Below are 21,310 nucleotides of genomic sequence, written 5' to 3'. Positions count from 1 at the left end.
GGAAGGGCAAATGCAAAGTAAGAGGGGAAAAGATTATGAGGAAAGATGGATTCTGCTCTGAAAAAACTCAGATGCAAATTGTGAATAAAGTATATCATTCAATTTTAATTTTTATTTCATTTCTTGATTAATATTGCCCTGAAAACAACAGCATATTCCCAACCATTTCAACCACAGGAAGCAATCCATCCTTCCACCTCTTGACAATTCTAAAGCTATTTTATAATCAACAACAAAAAACTTTTTAAAAAAATAAGCTAGTAAACTTGGGAAGCCTCACCTCAAGTTGAGTGAAGATTTTCTTAATGTGTCTGAAGCACCCTTCAGCAATTTCCATATCTTCTTCATAGGACTTGCTTTTGAAAATGGGCTGAGGGGCATTTGCAAAATATTTGTGAAAGGGGAAGAAGTTGGAGATTTCTTCAACATCAGGCACCTTATTACTTTTGCTTTTTACTTTACTAATGTACTCTTCCCATCGAGACATTACCTGTAGGAAACAGAGGATTCATATATCACTCAATCAAATAGTAGACTATTATGCATTTTCAAAAAACAATTATCAAAAGAGAAGAGGCGAAGCAGAATGGAGGGTCAAGAAAATAAGGAAGGGAGAGTTACAGAGTGGGGTTCCAACGATCATAAAAGTCTACAAAGGCCTAGAACAATTCTAGCTTTTGAGGTACCTAGCCATAAAATAAAAGATGAAAATAAAATAGGGTTCTAAAAGAAAAAGACATAATTTCAATAGTCTTAAATTTAACAATGACTGTTCTAGTCCTTTTATGTGAAGTGTACTTATTATTTAAGGAGAAAACAAATTTTGTGTAATAATTTAGTCAATATTAAGCAAGGCAACACCCAGAAAAGAATGGTCTCCATTTGTTTCCTCCACTTTCTCACCACTCACTCCCTCAACTCCTTGTGATCTGGACTCTGACCCCACCACTCTAAACAAACAGATCATTCCAAAATTACTACCTCTGCCAAATGCAAAGTTTTTTGTTTTTCCTGTCCCCATCTTCCTTGTGCCATCTATGAGATTTCACACTGCATATAACACTCCTCTTCTTCTATGAAAAGCGCTCACAACAAAGTTCTCTTAGTATCCCTAGGACCTAGCAGAATCCTGCTTACCTCGTATTGCCTGCTCCTCTGCTTTCCTCTTATCACTCAGACCATCTCTCTGGCTTGGCTGTTCATCCTAACCCTGCCTTAAATAGCAGTCCTGTTCTTTTTCAATGCCCTTCCATCCCAATGGCTTCAATGATCACCTCTGTGCACATGACTACCAAATTTCTGTCTCTACTGTCCACCATTCCCTAGAGCTCCAGTCCTGTATCACTGCCTGATAGATATTCCTATCAATGTCCTCCTGGCCCTTCAAATTCATCATCTTTTACTACTCCATAAAGCTTTCCCAGCAAGCTTTAATGCTGCTATTTTTGTTAACGGTACCACAATGTCTCCCAGTAATCTAAGCTTATAAATGTGGAGTTATCTTTGACTCTTTCCTCTAAATCGGTTGCCAATTCCTGTTTCTATCTAGACATTTGCTCTTGCACATCTACTCCCTCTTCTGCATTCCTACTGCAACCACCACAGTTCAGGCTCTTACCATCTAGATTCCTAATCTTCCTAATATGCCATTATAATCAATCTACCTTCAGTGGCTCTTTATTGCCTACCAAGTAAATTATCAATGTGCTGCTGATTCTAGTATTCAAGGCCTTATACAACCTAGCTCCAAACTTAACATGTCCAGCTTTATTTCATACTATTCCCCTCTGCAAGTTCTAATGTCCTACCCAATCTAGCTCTTCACCATCCCAAATTTTTATCTTACCCTTTCTCATCAATTTTTGAAGCCCTGAATAGACTCTCCTCCTTACCGCTAGGGTTAGGCTTAAGGTTTCTACTGAAATCTCTCCTTTCCTGGCAACTCAACTGCCATAATTACAAGTTTCCCTGATTCTCTCAGATACAAATGATCTCTCTCCCTCTTCAGACTTCTCACAGCAGTAACAGTATCTTTATCAGAGCTCTCTTTGTATATGCAGCACCTATCAAAGTACTATGTACATAAAGGATATGATGAATATTTAACTTAATTACTCTGCTGAATTACAGAGAGAACAAATGAAATTATAACAAATTCTTTACTGTCTTCCTACTATAAACTGTCTCTGTCCTTGGGCCTTTAACTATCTGTAATGTTTCTAATTCTTTTCATAACTAGAAAATTGTCTGAATTCCTGTATGAGAATTGTTACTTCACTTTTTATCATTAAGATGAACCCCCTAACCCAACCAAAATGGAAACCTTACCTCTACAACGAGGGCACATATTATTATAATTCTTTTACCATTTGGTCCCACTGTGTAGTCTGTTTTAAGCAGCAGTATATTTTCAGCCATTTAAAAAGAAATAACTGGTTTCCTTTCATTGGTTGCTTAACAAACATTGAAACAGTTAGCTACTGTCCTGAATGTTGTCATCAACAACATGAACAAAAAATTACTGATATTTTCAGAACTTAAAAGGAATATTCAATTGGAAACTGTGCCAAAGTCACTTAAAAAAAAAAAAAGAGCCAGGGCACTGGCCTTTCAACAGATGACTCATTTGGCAAAGAGAATTAAAAAATAATAACATGAGCATTTAGCAGTCATAATTATAGCTTTGGTTGTAGTTTGCATTTTCAGTTACCAAATAAAAATGCTTTCAGAGTAAACACAGTGGTTCCTCCAAATCAACACCATATACGTTGAAGTCTGGTACTAACTATTTCTAAGACCTTCTTTCTTGAGGGAAGTAGGTGGTGCAGTGGGTAGAGCACTAGGGCCTGAAGTCAGGAAGACCTCAGTTCAGATCTGGCCTTAGACACTAGCTACATAAGCCTAGGCAAATCCCAACCTCCATCACTCTGAGTTTTCCAACTATAAAACAGGGATGACAGCAAATGCAGGCTTGTTGTAGAATAAAATGAGATTATAATTGTAAAATACTTAGCACAGCATCTGGTATATTATTAAGCATTGTATAAATGCTTATTCTCTTCCCTTTCTCTCTTACTTGATATAAGAAGAAGTGGCCTGCTGTTTCACAAGTGTAAGAGACATCCCCAGGAACTCCCAAACTCTCCTGCAATCTTCCAACTTCCCGTAAAAGTTCTAACCTTCGAGTCAGGACATAATTCACTCTTCCATACCTGGAAAATGCAATTAAAGTAAAATGCAAAATTATACAACATGGAAAATTTCCTGGAAAAAAATTTTTTAAATGTCATAATACAATTAGGAAATGAAAGAACTGTGACAACAAATGATAGAAAAGATAATCTTTGACAATACTATAAATCCTGAATTTCTTTTCCACTAGGTATCTTAATAGTAAACTGCTCCTAAAAACAAAAAGTATTACAAAACTTGTACACTAGATTTTTTAAATATTAAATCTTTATAACAAAGAATGTTATTTCTTCTTTAAGAAATGAGTTTTTAGGGGCGGCTAGGTGGCACAGTGAATAGAGCACCAGCCCTGGAGTCAGGAGGACTTGATTTCAAATGCCACCTCAGACAATTAACACAAAAACTAGCTGTGTGACCTTGGGCAAGTCACTTAACCCCAACTGCCCTCCAAAAGAAAACAAAACAAAAAAAAGAAATGAGTTTTTATTCACATAAACTAATACTGTATACTTGGTTATCTAAAATCAAGAGTCTATGAACAACAAAAAAAAATTCATTAGCATCTATGATGCTAAAATAGTTCTTTTATTATTTAAATACTATTAGATATGATCTCAATTTATTGTGCTAATATACTATTATATTTATTCTTGTATTCCCCTTTCTCCCACTAATTCAGCTATGAAATAATGAAGACTCAGACTTAAGAGGTTAACAATAGGAATGGCGGATGGGGCGGACAGGTAGCACAGCGAGTAAGAGCACCAGCCCCAGAGTCGGGATGATCTGGGATTGGATTGAATCTGGGCTCAAACACTTAGCACCCACCCAGAAACACCTGGCCATGTAACCTTAAGCAAGTTACTTAACCCCAATTGCTTAGGGGCGGCCAGGTGGCTCAGTGAGTAAGAACACAGGCCCCAGAGTCGGGATGACCTGGGATCGAATCCGGGCTCTGATACTCAGCACCACACCCAGAAATAACTGGCTGTATAACCTTGAGCAAGTTACTTAACCCCGATTGCTTTAAAAAAAAAAAAAAACAGTAGGAATGGGGAATGTATAAATTCCAGTGACTACTTACATCATTTCTCCCTTTCCCCCAATTTAAGAAGAAAAATAACTGGGAAAAAGAAATTATATTTTAAAAAATACAACAGAATAAGACAAACAACTACATACTTTGGAAAAGTATAGTTACATAAATATATTTTTTCTACAGACAAATTATCTCTGTGACAAATAAGGTATGTTAACTTTTCACTTATTTCTGTGTCTCACATCTTGCACAACAGCATTTAGGGGGAAAGAAGAAAGGAATGTTATTTATTTCACAATATCTCATCAGAAATTGATAATATTTCTAAGGTGCTTTATGATTTTTCTGGTGAAGAAAAGTACAAATTAGAAGATATTACAGAATATTAACAAAGTACAAAATATTACAGAATATTTTGGAGGCATTTTCAATGTAATTCCTAACAGACACTGTTAAGTAATTTAATGAAAAGCACTTTCAAAAGGGATGATTGGCATTTGTTTTCTATGTAAGCATATCTTCCTAAAGAATTAAGTGTGTTAAATACCAAAGTGATTAATCAAATTCATTTTTCTAGACAGTTGACCCTAAAATCATTTGAAAACACTCTACTTCTATTTTTATTAAAATAGTCTTTTAAACTACTCATTATAATGCAACATTATAATTATAGTATTATGCATTTAAATAGCACCTTTATGTTCAGTTGACTCTATTATATGCTTTGGAGAAACGCCACATTTTGGAAAATTAGCTTTATTATAAGTAAACAAATATGGAAAGTAGTCACACAGCATCACTGCTGATCCAGAATTATAACTCAAGCCCCACATTCCCTAATCTCTTGCTTTAGCCAAAATCCCCTTCAAAGTCCTATATCCACAAAGTCCTATAATCCATAAGCTTAAAATGATGCCACATGATAATCCAACACTCCTACAGTCTTGTGACCAATGTGGTCAAAAGCCAGTTAAAATATCCAAAAGTTAAGTATGTTAATATGTTACATTAAGCACATATAGCTGCTAGGTCATTGTCTGAAATAATGTTCTGGAAATGACTTTAAATAATAGAATTTAAAAATCCTGCCCCAAAGCAAAAGGAATTCATCTCATAAAAATTTAGTTAATTTGAAATGTAATATTAACTATAAGTCATGATGAAATTAATAATCAGGAGAGTTTTAAAACTACAAAACTTGCATGATTTTAATCTTCAATCTGCATTTTATTTTAAAAATCAACTCCTTAGCAAAACATTTAAAACTATACCTAGAATGTGAAAGAATCAAATATCTGGGTGAAACAGGTGAAAAAACAATTACATATTTTTAGGGGTTGGGGAAATTTAAATGATCAAAGAAAATAAATAAATGATCAGAAAATAAGTGACAATTTATGACATGCAGACAACAAACCAAACATCACATGCCAAATCTTCCAATAATTGTACAAGTCTAAAGAAACAATGGCAGATGGCATCTTGCCCAGACTAACAAAGGGGAAGAGTCAGAATATAAAGCTCCCTGGCTCTCAGTCAATATGTTTTTCCTAGTATATTTTGCTAAAATGCTTTCACAATAAAGTCAATCAATCAATCTCTTTTTTCCCCTGGAGTTTCTTTAATAAAGAATAAAAGGTAAAATAAAATACTTATGCTGCTATTTCTATTGTAAAAAAAAAAAAACATTTCAAAACCTAATTCATTTACTTACCTGCTGAAATCTTTTTCTGTTTCTAGTTCTTCCTCTCCATGACCAAGACGAAGGAGGTGGCGCTCATCAATGTCTAAAGCCATGATTTTTTCAAACAACTGGTTCAGGGCCTAGAGAGCAAAAAAGACAGATAATGCTCTTCCAGGTATATTATAAATTTATAGTTCATCAGGCTAGAAAAGAATGATAACACTATTTAGGAAGAAATCAAAACTAAAGTGAATACTAATACAAACTTTAAATTAGGCACTTCATAGTATTTAAACCAAACAGAATAAATTCTGCTTCTGAAATCACCTGCCCATTAAATTTCTGCTTCTAATAACAATAAATGGAAAAAAAGTGGTGCTTGGTACCAATGCCTGAAAAAATGAACAACCACCCTGAGTTCTGTTTTATTCAATCAGCAATCCTGTAAGCTGCAGAAGGCTAGCGAAGTTTGTCTAGTTTGGGCCAGGATTCTTCCAGAGAGCATATAATCTACATTATATTGATGGGAGACAACAATGAAGCTACGTAAGAGAGAGGTGAAGTAAAAAGACAATTTAGAATACTTGGGAATACTCATCCCATTCCGCTGACAAAATTCTTCACAGGAAAAAGACAAATACCATGGCATCATAGACTAGGAATCAAGAGAAATTTGAATCATGCCTTTTGACATTACTTAGCTATGTGAACTTAGACAAGTTACTTGACATCACTGAGCCTCAGTTTCTTCATCTATAAAACGTTGATAATACCAAGAGTATCCACCCTGAGTGGTTGAGTGGATCAAACAAAATAATGTAGGCCCAGTACTTTGTAAAACTTAAGGAGCTAGACAGAAGTCAACTATTATTATTATCATGATACTGCTATCATGAACTATGCCATACTATGTTATTTAAAAGATACCACTTTCTTAAAAAAGAAATAGCTATAATCACTGCAAAATTTATAAAGTGCTTTAGGGTCTCAAGTTCTGTTTGCCATGACTTATACAGAGTTCTATTAAATTCACACTAACTACCGACCCCTCCCCCCATAATACACATAGAGCAGAAAACATCACTTTGAGGCTGTTCTACTGAAAGTTTGTCTTAACTATGCGGATACTTCCCAAAACATTAATTTTTCATGATACATTTTTTCTGTTTTCTTTCTTCACTGCCAGTACAAATATAATGCAAAAACAAAGTAATGAAAATAATCACTGTTACACTGGGGATTTAGATTTCTATACAGAATTCATAAATTTAACAATTTAACTGTCTCATTGTAAATAAAGAAAATGTCACCAAAGCCCACCTACTTTATGAAGCTTTAGTTTTGGTATGAAATAATTAAGTGGAATGGCAACAATCCAAATATTTAATACTTTCTACATTTAGTCTCTCCTAACATTTTTTCCTTAGGATAGAAATTTATTCATGTCTGTTGCAGATTTCTCCTGATCTCCTTAGCATTAGGATATTTGACACTACCTTTCCTGATGTCAGTGTGACTTTAAAAAAACACAACTCTCCATATAGTGTACAATGTAAGAGAATATGGAGGTAGACACAGGTTTCAAATTCCAGGTTCTAGTGCTTCTACACTGTCATCATGAACAAGGCATTTAACTACTCTGAACCTCAGTTTCTGCATGTTAAAATGGAAATGTTATTCTTTGTATTAAATTTCAAGAGAGTTATTTATATGAGGATCAGATTACATGTTACATGTAATTCCCTTTGTAACTGTGAAGAAAAACATATCTGAAAAATTTGTAACAATAACAAATTTATCAGCCATTTCAGGCACTTGGGAGAGAAACATGAGTTGGCTAGTATAATAAGAGAGGAGGAAAAAAAGACTAAATGGAGCTATCTTTCCAAACCCAACAGGGTCATTTACCTGATTTGAATGGGTAACAATTAGAGTCCTCTGTTCTGGGAAGTTGTGGTACAGATTGGATATGATCTGGACAGCAACATCAGTTTTACCTGTACCAGGTGGTCCCACAACCTACAAAATAAAATGAGTATGTAATGATTACAACATTAGAAGGCTGCCAAAGAACAAAGTATCAAGGTAAAACAGGATATTATGATCCTATTTCTTATGCTTCCTAGCAATTCCTGAATTATTTGTAAGGCAAAGGGTAATGTTCTATCAGTCAAAGTTGTAATTATATAGATACATTCAGATAATTCTAAATTGTAAGGCTGCCATAAAAAAAAAAAAACACTACTCAAATAGTAGAATACTTTTTTAAAATTGGGCGTGAGAAAAAATAAACATTTACACAAGTCTGTGAGTACATATCTGGTGCTGAAAAGTAAATGATAAAAAAAGGATCATGAAAAACAGTAACAACCCTCTCACCTCCCAAAAAGGAATCAAAGATTCATAATTAGAATCATATTCTAAGTAAAAGCTTATTAAGATCAAACAAGGTGAAATATAAGTAGGTAGTGTGTGAAGAGTTATGTGGAAATACACAGATGGTAATGTATCATACTGCTTTTATTGGAAAGTTATTCTTACTGATTCATCAAGTTTAAATATTAATTAAGAATACAACATACTGACTATAAATCCTACATGGTTAAAACAAAAATGTTACCATACCTAGAGGGTTTTTTCAGTTTTTCTGTGTTGATTACATATTATAAAATAGATAATTTTCCAGTCATTTTTGCAGCTGACAAGTAAGAAATATTAGTCTGAAAGCAGACTCCTCTCCAAAGGGGCTGGTATTCTTGCACCAATACTATAATTATTATAAATCTGGCAGTTCAATAGATTTGTCCCCCAAAAGACCTAATTAAATATAAGTAATTTTTACATTGGTTATTTTTTAACTCCAGTAGAAATCATCTTATATTTTAAAATTATGCCCACTGTCTCTAGAGTAGTAGTGCATAATTTAATTTATCTATGAATCAATTTTCTTGAACTACCAGTCTTATTAAGCTTACAGGCTGTTAAACTTCGCCTTATATTTATTTCTTCATTTTTCTAGCAAACTCTATCATAATGCATACTTAGTTCCTCCTATTAAGTCCTACTTGAGTATTTCATCATGGTACAGAAGTGACCCTGGCTCTCTAATGCTATGCTGGTATACTGCAAATTCTGGAAGGTCTTATCTAAGATGAAAAAGCTTTGAGCATGAGGCACAATGACAGACGGCATGTATGCTATCTGGGGAACACTCAGGCTAAGTCTACTTACTTACTAAGTTATGGAGAGACAAGGGTGGGTGGGAGAAAATGTGTGATATCTGCACGGATATCTGCAACTAACAATATCACAGATTCCTAAAATATTGAAATAAATATCTCCTCACACATGATTCCTTCCCTCCATCCCCAAAATCACAGAGTAGAGAATAGCAGCAAAATGGTGATATTTAAGGTGCAGAAAAACACTATTATAGTATTATTTTTTTTAAAAAAAAGATTGAACAGTATCACTATTCTTCACCTTCAAGTACAGTATAATCAAACCTCTGTTGAAGACATTATACCACTGGTCTGTCATCCAAGCCCTCCACAATTATATTCTAACCTACTTTCCTAACCTTTTTTTCCACAGTATTCGCCTTCATGAGCTCTACAGTCCAGGCAAGCTTGATTCTTTCTTTCCTGATCTTACCCTGCTTTTTCTTCCTTTTAGGCCTTCATATATATGTAGGCCAATCCTCATACATGGAATGGAGGTACCTCTTCACCATGATCCCATCTGCTGAATTCACTCCCCTTCCTTTCATATTTAAAGGCCAAGCTAATTCCCCTATGAAACTTTCACTAACTTCCCCCTTCTCCCTATTTTAGCTACCCTTCCTCACCTATCTTTTGTCACTCAGTTTGCAATTATCATACTCTAAACTTGCATTCTCATTATCTGTGTCAAGATTTTATCCTTTCTTCAAAGTGAGAAAGCATGGTACAATGGAAAGATTAAGAAAACTGAGACTCAAAACTTGGTTCTGTTACTCTCTCAGATCATTCAACCTTTCTAGGCCTAAGTTTGGGCCTAGGTGACCTGAAAATTCCTTTCCACTTCTCAATCTATACTCTTAAAAACTTATGACATCTCACTGAGAGCAGAGACCATCTACCTTCATGTATGTGTATTGTAGTGTAATAGGAAAGTTCTATATCTCATCAATGAGGGTACTTTGTACAATGATATAGAATAAGCCCCATATATACTTTTTCATACTGATAGACTCCTGGTTTATGGTCCTTTAGTAAATCATCCAATGAGAGGTAGACTGTGTGGGCCCAAGGTATCTGGGGTTTTACTCTAGATTTCTTAACATGGAATGAATATCTGTGGAACACACAGACTATCCACTGGTTATCAATCAACAAACATTTATTAAGCAACTACTATGCTCCAGAAACTAAGGGATCTGAAAGGAAGTGAAGTCAACATACATGATATGTTGATATAAGATATAAGTATATACAAAAGGAGAAAACAACACACATAGGTTTATACAAAATACGTACATATATGAAGTGCCCTTGGAGGGAAAAAAACACTCCCAGATGGGGGAGGTGAAGGACAGGACCAGGAAAGGCCTTTTGTAAAAGATGGCTGGTTCTTGTGCTGAAGGAAACCAGGTATTCTGAGAGGAGAGTCATATGTAATAAAAACAGAAATGTAGAATGGAGCCAGATAAATGCCAGAGAAGTTTATATAAGATCCTACCTACAAGTAATAAGGAGCCATTGGCATTTATAGGATGACATGATCAGACCTACACTTTAGAAAAAATCACTTTGGCATCTATGGATATAGAGAGACAGCTGTAAGGAACCAATTAGGAGGCTATTAGAATAGTTCAGACCAGAGGTAAGAAGGACTCAAAATAGAAAAGTGGCCATGTGAATAAGAAGTAGATCAATACATGCAATGTGAACACAGAAATGACCAGATTTAGCAACTGACTGGCTATATGGAATGGGTTAGAGTGAGGTGTCAAGGATGATATCATGGTTGTAAACCTGAGTGACTAGAAGAATGGGGGTAGTCTTGACAGAAATAGGTTAAGTTTAAAGGAATGTGGGTTTGTGGGGAATGATAAGTTCTGTTAAGAAATGCTAGTTTGATGTACAATTTTAAATGCATAATAGGCAGTTAGTGAAACAAGAGTGGAGTTTGGGAGAGACACTCGGGCTAGATATATAGACCTGGCAATCATTTGTATAGAAATGATAACTAAATTCATGGAAGCTGATAAAGTGTTCAAATAAGTAAGTTTAGAGAGAAAAAAAGGGCCTAAGAGAGAGCTTTAGGGTATACCTAAAGTGTGTTTAGGTAAAAGTTAGGGAGTGTGTCATAGATGATGATCTAGCAAAGAAGACTAAGAAGAATTGATCACAATGTAGAAAGAGAAACTAGAGAATAAACGTGAAAACCCAGAGAGAAGAGAGTAAACAGAAGAGGATGGCCAACATGCCAGATGCTATAAAAAGGTCAAGAATAATGAGTTATTGCTCACCCTTCATACATGATCAATTTTCTCAAGCCATCTTTTTGGTGGTAATTTTTATGCCCTTTTTTCCTGCATGGTTTTGGTTGCCAACACATTGCAGCCTATTTCATGGTAATGACCACCTGAAAAATTAGTTTTTTAGGAACTGTTGTAGTCCATCAGCCATAGATATAGTTAGCATCATTTGAAAAATAATGGTAAAGGGGCGGCCAGGTAGCACAGCTCTGGAGCACTGGCTCCAGTGTTGAGAAGTCCTGGAGATCCAATCCCGGGCTCAGACACTTAGCACCACACCCAGAAACACCTGGCCGTGTAACCTTGAGCAAGTTACTTAACCCCAATTGCTTAGGGGCAGCCAGGTGGCTCAGCGAGTAAGAGCACCGGCTCCAGTGTCGGGATGACCTGGATCAAATCCGGGCTCAGATACTCAGCACCACACCCAGAAAATAACTGGCCGTGTAACCTTGAGCAAGTTACTTAACCCCGATTGCTTTAAAAAAAAAAAATAACGGTAAGAAAGTGGGTCTCATTTCATGAAGAAGGGTCATCAATCTAGTCTACTGTCTTTCTCCTATTCAATGCTAGGTCAAGTTCACAGTCCATCTGTCCTAATGAATCAGTTTCATGAGTTGCACATCATAGTCTGGACAAGAAAAATTCTTCATCTACTTTATTTTTCCAATTGAATGGTTTGGCCAAAGTCTTTTGAGTGATTACAAAACTCATTTTGATCAACAAAAACAGTATCTGTAAACTGGAGCTTCTTGGGAACCTTACTATTTATAGAGAATTCTTTCATTTGGACTTTGTGGCAGATATCCCTCATGTAAGTGGCAAATACCTTAGGTAAACATACACCTTTCTGTTTCAATCTTAATTTGATATTAATAATCAGAGGGTATATATGCAATAAAGATGTCTATTTTTACTTCTTCCAATTAATCTTGCATGACTTAACACACACGTGGAAGGCACCTTGTTGGAAGAATGCCTTTAAAGGAACATTATATTCTATCAAATAAATATTTTAGTTTGTCCTTTTTTTTTTTTTAATCAACAAATAAAAAGCACAGTGAAATCTTGTATCCTCGATGTTTAGTTAATTACATAATTGCAACATATGATCTGCTATAATATACTGCTTTTGAAAGCCTTCCTGTGCCCCTTCATTTAGATGCTCTCAATGATCATAAATTTAGAGGTAGAAGGGAACCTTAGAAGTTCTTTTAGTAGTCTTATTCTATAGATGGGAAAACAGAGGTATAGCGTGATTAAGTGACTTGCCCAAGTCAACAAAGTCAATATGTGGCATTATTTAAAGCCAGATCTCAGTACCAAATCACTCTACTTTTCATGGCACTACACTGCTTTCTCATTAAAAAAAAAAACACACACACAAGGGGCGGCTAGGTGATGCAGTGAATAGAGCACTGGCCCTGGAGTCAGAAGGACCTGACTTCAAATCCAACCTCAGACACTAAACACTGACTAGCCATTTGACCTTGGGCAAGTCACTTAACCCCAAATGCCTTGCTTTCCCCCTCCAAAAAAGAAAAAAAAACCACTTTAGAGAAAGTTGGTAATCATTGATATTTTTGGTCTCTTTTTTGTTGTTGTTAATAAGTCTTGAATTTTCTTATAGGCATTTGTCATCTTCCACTTCTTTAGGATAACTGAATATCTCAAAATTGTGTTCTCCATGTGTCACTGATTTCCTTTCTGTGCCTTTGGTTTAGTCAAGCTGCTCTTACTGTTTTTGTTTCTGTCGTGCCATTCCTAGTTCATCACACAATACACTGGGGACTATGGTATTACAAAGTAGATAAGGCTGCTAGACTCTGTTAACGAAAAAGTTAACATGTTACAGAAATCTTGATAGATACTTATTCTTATCTATTGTTGTTTTCCTTCCAGTCTCATCCTTAAGTGCTCATAAGATGATCTGACCTGACTGGATCTCTTGTCAAGCTTTCTACAAATCTGGCTTCTCTCCATCACTTCTTCCTGCTTTAAGAGGATCATCATGATCTTCTACCATCCTGCTTCCAAAGGTTTTATAAATCAATGGGTATTTTAAGCCAGTGTTTTAAACTTAGCTGTCAACTTTCCACCTAGAAAGGAGATCAAGTATTTAGCAAGCTAAGGCAGTCTTCAGCATCTTTTGGTAACTGAATTAAGTTGATTAAATTGGCTTAGGAAGTATGTTACTATATGTACTATCTATTTCTATATCAATTTCTCATTTTTTGAAACCAACAGTTTGTTATGTCTCAATTGAATGCTATATCTCCATATTATTTTTTATTCCTTCTAGTTTGGTATTGATTTTGTTCTTTGCCTTAACAAATTATGAGCTGATAGCCTGGTGCTGATGCAGAAATGACTACTACATTCAACTCAATTCAATGAGCATTAGTTAACCATTTACTATTTGTATGGCACTGAGTTAAACAATCCCTGCTTTCAAAGAGCTAAACTTTTATGGAAGCTAGGTAAGTAATTAATGAAAGTGGGGAGAACACAAACTGGAAAGGATCAGGGCCTCATCTAGAAGTGGAATGAGTATAGTCACTTCCTGTTAGAATAAATCTGATTTCATTTTTTAAACTAACCTAGTGCTCACTCTGTCCAGGATCTGCTACATTCATGATATATAATCATACGGTTTCTATATAGTCTACAAGGTATGATAAAAATAGTTCTGTCACTTCTTTTACTTGAAACTCCAAGGATAACCTTAAGCTATCATTTCATTTAACTGTAACTTCCCTTTTGAATTCAGGTTTCACTTATGGCAAAAACATCAAAATTGATATGATTCAGCCTTCCAGTAGTATTGTACTTGGTAACTAGACATAGATCATACATTTTGACTCATGACAGTTAATATTACTTATAGAAAGTCTAGAAACTGTATTTCTCAGCACCCTCTCCTCCGTTTTCCATTATTCATTCTTCATGACTTTCAGAAACAGAAAGAGACCACATCAACAAAACATTGTAAACAAAATGAGTACCCATCGATTGGGAAATTAGTGAATAAACAATCTAAAGGGCATCTAAATCCACAGGACATTGTTGTGTCATATAAGGAACTCAGGGAAACAGACTTGTATCATCCACTATAGATAGAAGAAATCATAACCAGGAGAACAACATACATAATGACTACAGTGTAAAGAAAACATCTCTAAAATCCGAATGCAGATTGAAGTCAGTGACATATTATGGCCCAAGAGAAAGAGAAGGAAACATACTTCCTGATTCTCAGTAGTGAGATAGAAGCCCCAGATGTACAGAATGTTGTAGAGACAGCTGAAGTGTTGGCTGGACCTATTTAACTACTTTCTTTGTTATAAAGAAGAGTACTCTATGGGGAGGAGAGAAGAGGGTAGCCTATCTGGAAGTAACTCAGTACAACAAAGAGCATCAATAAACTTTAAGTGAGAGTACCACACAATACTAGTGATTCATTTTGTATTGGTCTTTGTGTTCATGAGTGATTATGACCAAAGAATAGTCAACAAATGGTCTGCCTACCAGTGAACCTAAGAAAGTAGTCAAAGTGTTTTCAGAATGGCACAACATGCCAGAGCTTGCACTATTAGCATTAAGATGGCCTTTAGAATCCAGGATCACCTTCACAATGATCAGGTATTTATTTGAACAGAACTTTGTGGAAAGCAATGGACGTGACTTGATACTCAAGAAATACTGAAAACTGAATTTTTCATCTGGAAATAGGTAGCTAAGAATGTCACAAAGGTCTACCAAATGCAGAGGATGCTATAACTACTTTAAGTACCCACTATGGACTAATGTAGTGGCTAAGAAAAGAACAATGAGTAAGAGTAAGAAGAACTGGATCTGAATCCCAACTCTGCTACTTAAAAGCTCTGTGGGTCTACACCAGTCACTTAGCTCTTCTGAGACTCAGTTCTCTCAGGTTGTTTTTGGGGGGGAGGGGTGTCTGTTTTTTGCTTTTTGGAGGGCAATTGGGGTTAAGCGATTTGCCCATGGCCACATGGCTAGTAAGTGGTAAGTGTCTGAGGCCAAATTTGAACTCAGGTCATCCTGACTTCACGGTCAGTGCTCTATTCACTGCGATACCTAGATACCCCTAGTTCTCTCAGTTTTAAAATGAAAAGATTGGGCTATACTGACCTTTCCAGTTCTAAATCCCATGATCCTATTCTTGATCAAGATAAGAGCTGAACTTCTTCAAACATAGTCAAGTATTACTTCTTTTTTATAGTAACAAAGAATTGGAAACAAAGTGGATGGGTATCTACTGGGCAATGGATAAGCAAACTGTGGTACAAAAACACAAAGGGCTATTGCTGTACTGTAAGAAACAGGAAGCAGCTAGATGGCTCAATACAGCACTGGACCTGGAGTCAGAAAGACCTGAGTTCAAATCCTACATTAGCCATTTACTTGCTGTGTGACCCTGGGCAAATCACTTAATCTATCTGCCTTAACCCACTGGAGAAAAAAATGGCAAACCACTCCAGTATCTTTTGCCAAGAAAACCCCATGGACAGTATGGCCCATGGCATCACAAAGAATCAGACATGACGGAGCAACAACAAAACTTATATGAACTGAGGCAAAGTGAAGTATCCAAAACCCATAAAACATTCACAACGACAACTGAAATGGAAAGAACAAAAGAGAAACTGAAACTGAAGACTATACAATTATACTGACCAAGAATGGAACCAAAGGAGAGGACTAAGAATGTACTTCCCTCTCCTTTTTGTGAAATGGAAGACTATAGGTGCGAGGCACTCTATCAACTGTCAAGACTTGGTTGCGATGTTGCTTTTATTCAACTGCCTTTTCAATCCTTTTAAAATTCTTTGCTATATGGGCTGGCTCTTTGGGTAAGGGCAAGAGGAACAAAATACTGGGAAACTAAGTTGATGTAAAAACAAAAGTATCCATAATTTAACAGAGCACTTTTTTTTTTATCAATATAAGAAAATTCTTAAACAGTAACTCTCTTACCATAGTTAATCCAGGCTGCATTCCAGCACGTATAGCTTCTATTTGAGTCGGTGTGAACTGAATAGTGTTGCTGAAAACACAATAGTAGATTAAAACTGATAGAAAATATGGATAAATGACCTCATAGAAAAAGACAGATGAAACAAAATAATATACGCAAAGCACTTGATGAATGTGAGCTACATTATTACAATGGAAATTTAGATCAAAAGGAAAGGATCTTCTTCCGTAATAGCTTCAAAAGTCTCTGAATGTTACCATGCCCCACTCTAAAGGTCAAGTAGAGCTGAATACATCTTCTGGGGATGATCATCAGTATTGTTATATTATCTTGGGAGATTCTTAGGGAAAATGAAAGAATAAAGGACTAATTATGGTGCATTTGCCATAGCACTGAGTCCCCCTAATCACACCCGACCCCAACAGAAATAAGGGACTGAGCTCCAGCTCCCAATCAGGGAATATAGTATGACACAAATTAGGATAAACAAGTAATGCACCTAACAGTGCATTATCACCAATAGCATACAAGCATGGGTACTTCTGCTGTTTATGTGATATGGGAATATATTAGACCAGGCAAAGATGTTTGCATTTATAGGATCATTAATTTAGAACTAAAAGGAACCTTTAGAAATTATCTAGCCCAACCCCCTATTTTACAGATAAGGAAACTATGGCACTAAGATTTTAACTGACTTGCCCAAGATCACAAAGGATCTCACATCAGGTCAAGACTTGAATTCAGCTTTTCTAATTTCAAATATAGAATTTTTTCTGTTACACCATGTTGCCTCTAAGATCAAAACACACTAAACACTGGTTTTCCTCTCCATAATTCCAAGTGTTTCTTTTTCAAACGTCCTAACTGTAGAATGCCAGAAAAGTCTGAAGTACTCTTCTGGATCCCACATCTGAAAGAGAGGTCAAGGATGCCAGATATCTCAATATACACCAGTTTTTACTTGGGCTTTCAGCAGAGTCTGTTAACCTAAAGAATTTACAATATAGCTCAATTAGTAAGTGCAATGATCACCCAATTGATAAGCATTAAGGTTAAGGTGATTTGTACCCAATTTAGAATATAGTGGACATACATATGTATATTGTGTATATATGTGTATATTAATATGTGTATTACATAGATATAATTGCATAAAGAAATGTTACCGTTTGGGTTTATTATAAGGATAGGGTCCTCTATTAGGGATAACATGAGGTTCAACAATTAAAGTTTCAGCTTCTTCAATGTTTTCTTCTTCTCCATCTGCTTCTTTCCGTTTCTTCCCTTTCCCATTTCTTACTGGGAAAGTTATCCTACAACACACAAAATTTAATTACTTCTTGAAAGTTCAAGTTATCTAAATCTATTTTATATCCAGCCGAATGTTATATACTGTAATTTCCAAAGGAGAAAGTTGCACTCATCTACTGCCCTAAGCTGTCTTACCTACAGCATCTGCTCTACTTTTAACAATAAACATCTTTCCAGAGCTCAAAGCAAAGGAAGATAAGAAGTCAATCACAATCAATTGGGTACTTTCTTTTACACCCGCCCCTCTTGAGTTTTAGACTTTCCAACTTTTTTTTTTTCCAACTAACTAATTTGGTTAATAGGGTCAATAGGATTTAAAATTAAAGATAACAAAACTGAGGTTCAAAGGGGCTAAATAAGTGGCCCAAGATGAGTCTGGCCTAAATAAGAATCAGAATAAGGATAAGATATTCTTGCTACATGACTATAGAAAGAATGAGATACAAACAGGCAGCCTGAGATACTAAGTGAATAAAAGAAAAGTCTCAGGTGAGTTGCATAACTTCTCTGTAGACAATCTGAAGAAAAACTAGAATCAACAAAAGATAAAAGGAGTGATGTGACCATGGTCTTTATTAGTGGGAGTGTTCATGCTGATAAAATCAAAGAATCTTCTAAGGTCACTTTCTAGTATGATTTAATGTTAAATCATACTAGAAAGTGAGTGTTTTGTAATTTATGGAAGAAAACCAGAGTAAAAGGCCAGAATTTTCCTTTTTAAAAAAAATTCCAAAATCATCTGCCTATTTTGGGGTAAAGATAATTCAATGGTTGAGAAATCATTTTATAGCATATGATATGCTATTTTATTGGAATAATGGCATACTTAGAATACACCAGTAAAAAGCTATTAACATAGTAGCACTTAGGCAACAAACATTGGCAGAGTGTATGGTACTTTATTGGACAGCTTTTCTTCTAGTTTTCAAATAACACTTGTACTGTAATAAGGTTATCCAAGTAGTAGACTCAACTAAACAAATTCATAACCATCAGTACTCAACACATGGCAAAGAGGGAACACAAAACTCAAATAAAATCCCGACACGATATCCAAATTTTACTTTAGCCAATAATTTCAACCTCCTTCCTCAGGCTGACTACAAAATGGCAAGAAATAGACTTCTAAAATTCAGTGTATCAGTCTCTGACCTTACCTGAAAGGGGGGACCTGTAGGGCTGGGTTATCCACAGTAATTTTGACATTATAACCAGGAAAACTGGCTTTTAAGTGATCAATGGAAAGAAAAGTATCATTGAAGTCAAGACAGGAAATCTGATTAGGCATTTTTGAGTAATGGGCACTACTTGGGTCTCCATATCCTAGGATGATGTCGTGTAGCCAGTCAGGTACCACACAATCTGTATTCATCAGGTTTCGAATGGTCTCTAATACAGCCTGTCAGTAACAGAACAAAATGATTGTGTTAACGTGACATCTCAAACATTTGAACTTCACTGGCATGTAAAACTGGCTCTCTAAACTAATCCAGCATTCCAGAGTGTTTCAAGGCAAGAAGTTATTTTCTGCTGACAGGTGCTTGGCTAGACTGAATCAGCAGCTATATTTTCTACTGATACCAAAGACTGAATTAAACAAAAGATCAAACTTAACTAGAACAGTTTATCCATTAGGAGGTCATTTAGACATAATGACACAAATGAGTTTAGCACTTGGTTCCTAATGGAAAGTAGAGTACTCTGACTCAGGGTCTGCATAGCAACAAGTAAACATCATAGAAAGAGTCTATAAAAGAAAAAGCTTCCACTTTGAAACTCGTTAAACTTTCATCTCCTACCCTAGGAAAAAAATTTAAAAAATAATCAGAATTTCAGGGAAATATATAACCTAATAAACTCAAAATTGCCAGAGATCAACAGAGAGAAATATAATAATATTCAACACCGAAACTCAGAGGGGTAAAAGCAATTAGCAACTGCTAATAACAAATTTCTTTGAAACTGACAAGAAGGTCTGCAGAGTCTAAAATCAACCACATTTATGTTATGATAATATACAAAAGAAAAAGATTTAAAATAATAATAATGTTCTCTCTCCTTCCAAATACTGGCAGCTTAAAACACTCTTGAATTCAGAACTAGAATATAGAATGTCATTTTTGCTCTAAATTTTGATTGAATTTCTTCTACTATTGAACAAGATTCATTAATCATTCCAAAGAATAAAGGGTTGCTTTCATCATAACCAAAGTGCACTATAATTTTACAATGAAGCCCATTTGAAATAAAATGGTATAAATAATAAGACTAAACTGGTCAAATGGAATCTACTAATACACAACCTAATAATGGATCTGACTGGTCAAGCTCAATGGGGAACATAATTGCTGTGGACCTTAGTTTGGGAACACATATACCAATCCAAAAGACCTGGGCTGCCATTTCCTCATATGTAAAATTAGATTAGACTAGATATTTTCTCTGTTATTTAATGATTACAGATTTATAAAATATCTGAGCCGGGGACCTTAGAAGGCAGGGTATAGTGGAAACAGCCCTAGATCAGAAGTCCAGCTCTTTTATTTATTCTACCTGTGTGACCTTGGACAAGTCATTTAACTTCTTTGGCTCACACTTCCTTATCTGTAAAGTAAGTGGATTGGACTAGGTACTTCCTAAGTGCCCTTTTAGTTCTAAATATCAAAGAGATGGAAACAATTCAACTAGACCATTAGACTCTGGAGGGAGTTTACCAATTAATATTTCAGAATGAATGGTGAAAAAGAAATCTTCATTAGCACACCCTTCCATTCCTCTATACCTAGAATATATGCCTAAATAGGTGTTATTTTAGAGCTCAGGTGCTGGGTAACCCAGTTAAAGCAGTCAATTATCAATTTAGTTTGACCTTTTGCTATGTTTTCGTGCATCTATTCATCTATTATCACCATCTCATGTTAAAGATAATGAAAACGAGATCCAAAGAAGTGACTTTCTCAAGGCCACACAGGTAGCATCTGTCAAAGGGAGGACTGAAGTTCACAGACAGACTCAAAATTCAGGATCCTTTCCACTGTCACCACACTGTCTAAAGAGTTTTCTTTAGTTTCCATTTAGACAGTATTCTTTTCCTTCCCTGGTCTTTTTCCTTATTTTTAACTTTCCAGCTCAGTTATATTCCAAATACTAGAACTAAGGCACTATAAAAACCAAATTTTAACTTAGTATTACTGCCCTCTATTGTATAGGAATTTAATTGGAACCAAGTTGTGGAGAGAAGAGAGTATGGCTTTCCTCACAATAAAAAAATGTGTAAGGTTCAAGTTTTTGCTATTTATTTCAAAAAGAGAAAAAGGAACAATGTGGATCCCTTAGCTAATGACTGATGATACAGCCTGAGAAGGAAGGAGGGCAAAGCACTTTGCTCTCTGGGAGAGAGATAATTTCAATTACAGGAAGTGACCTTAATTCTCAGGAACCTCATAACTAATTACAATATAGAACAGGAATAGCCCTGAGCTGTTGCTTTAACATTATTATGAAAAAAATAAATTTCAAAAAGAGATTATGGGTTCCAAAAGACTAAAGATTTTAAAGATAAAC

The 21,310-nt window shown here is 35.5% G+C and overlaps 1 protein-coding gene across 1 annotated transcript in view; it reads right to left on the bottom strand.

The window, feature by feature from the left end:
- The window catches only part of AQR (aquarius intron-binding spliceosomal factor), a 115,668-nt gene that overhangs the window by 28,312 nt on the left and 66,046 nt on the right, over positions 1–21,310 (bottom strand). Inside the window, exons 20-26 of the mRNA XM_069097646.1 lie at positions 18,904–19,145; positions 17,602–17,748; positions 16,432–16,501; positions 7,824–7,934; positions 5,946–6,055; positions 3,077–3,212; positions 281–490 (exon numbers count right to left, since the gene is read on the bottom strand). Of these exons, the coding sequence (XP_068953747.1) occupies positions 281–490; positions 3,077–3,212; positions 5,946–6,055; positions 7,824–7,934; positions 16,432–16,501; positions 17,602–17,748; positions 18,904–19,145 (1,026 nt within the window). The remainder of the gene's footprint in view (positions 1–280; positions 491–3,076; positions 3,213–5,945; positions 6,056–7,823; positions 7,935–16,431; positions 16,502–17,601; positions 17,749–18,903; positions 19,146–21,310) is intronic.

This window comes from Petaurus breviceps, unplaced genomic scaffold (assembly GCF_028583685.1).
Source record: "Petaurus breviceps papuanus isolate PSGF00001 unplaced genomic scaffold, PetGlider_PUasm1.0 37, whole genome shotgun sequence".
NCBI classification, from domain to species: domain Eukaryota; kingdom Metazoa; phylum Chordata; class Mammalia; order Diprotodontia; family Petauridae; genus Petaurus; species Petaurus breviceps.
The sequence above is the reverse complement of the archived record's forward strand: the minus strand, read 5'-3'. Positions and strand labels throughout refer to the sequence as shown.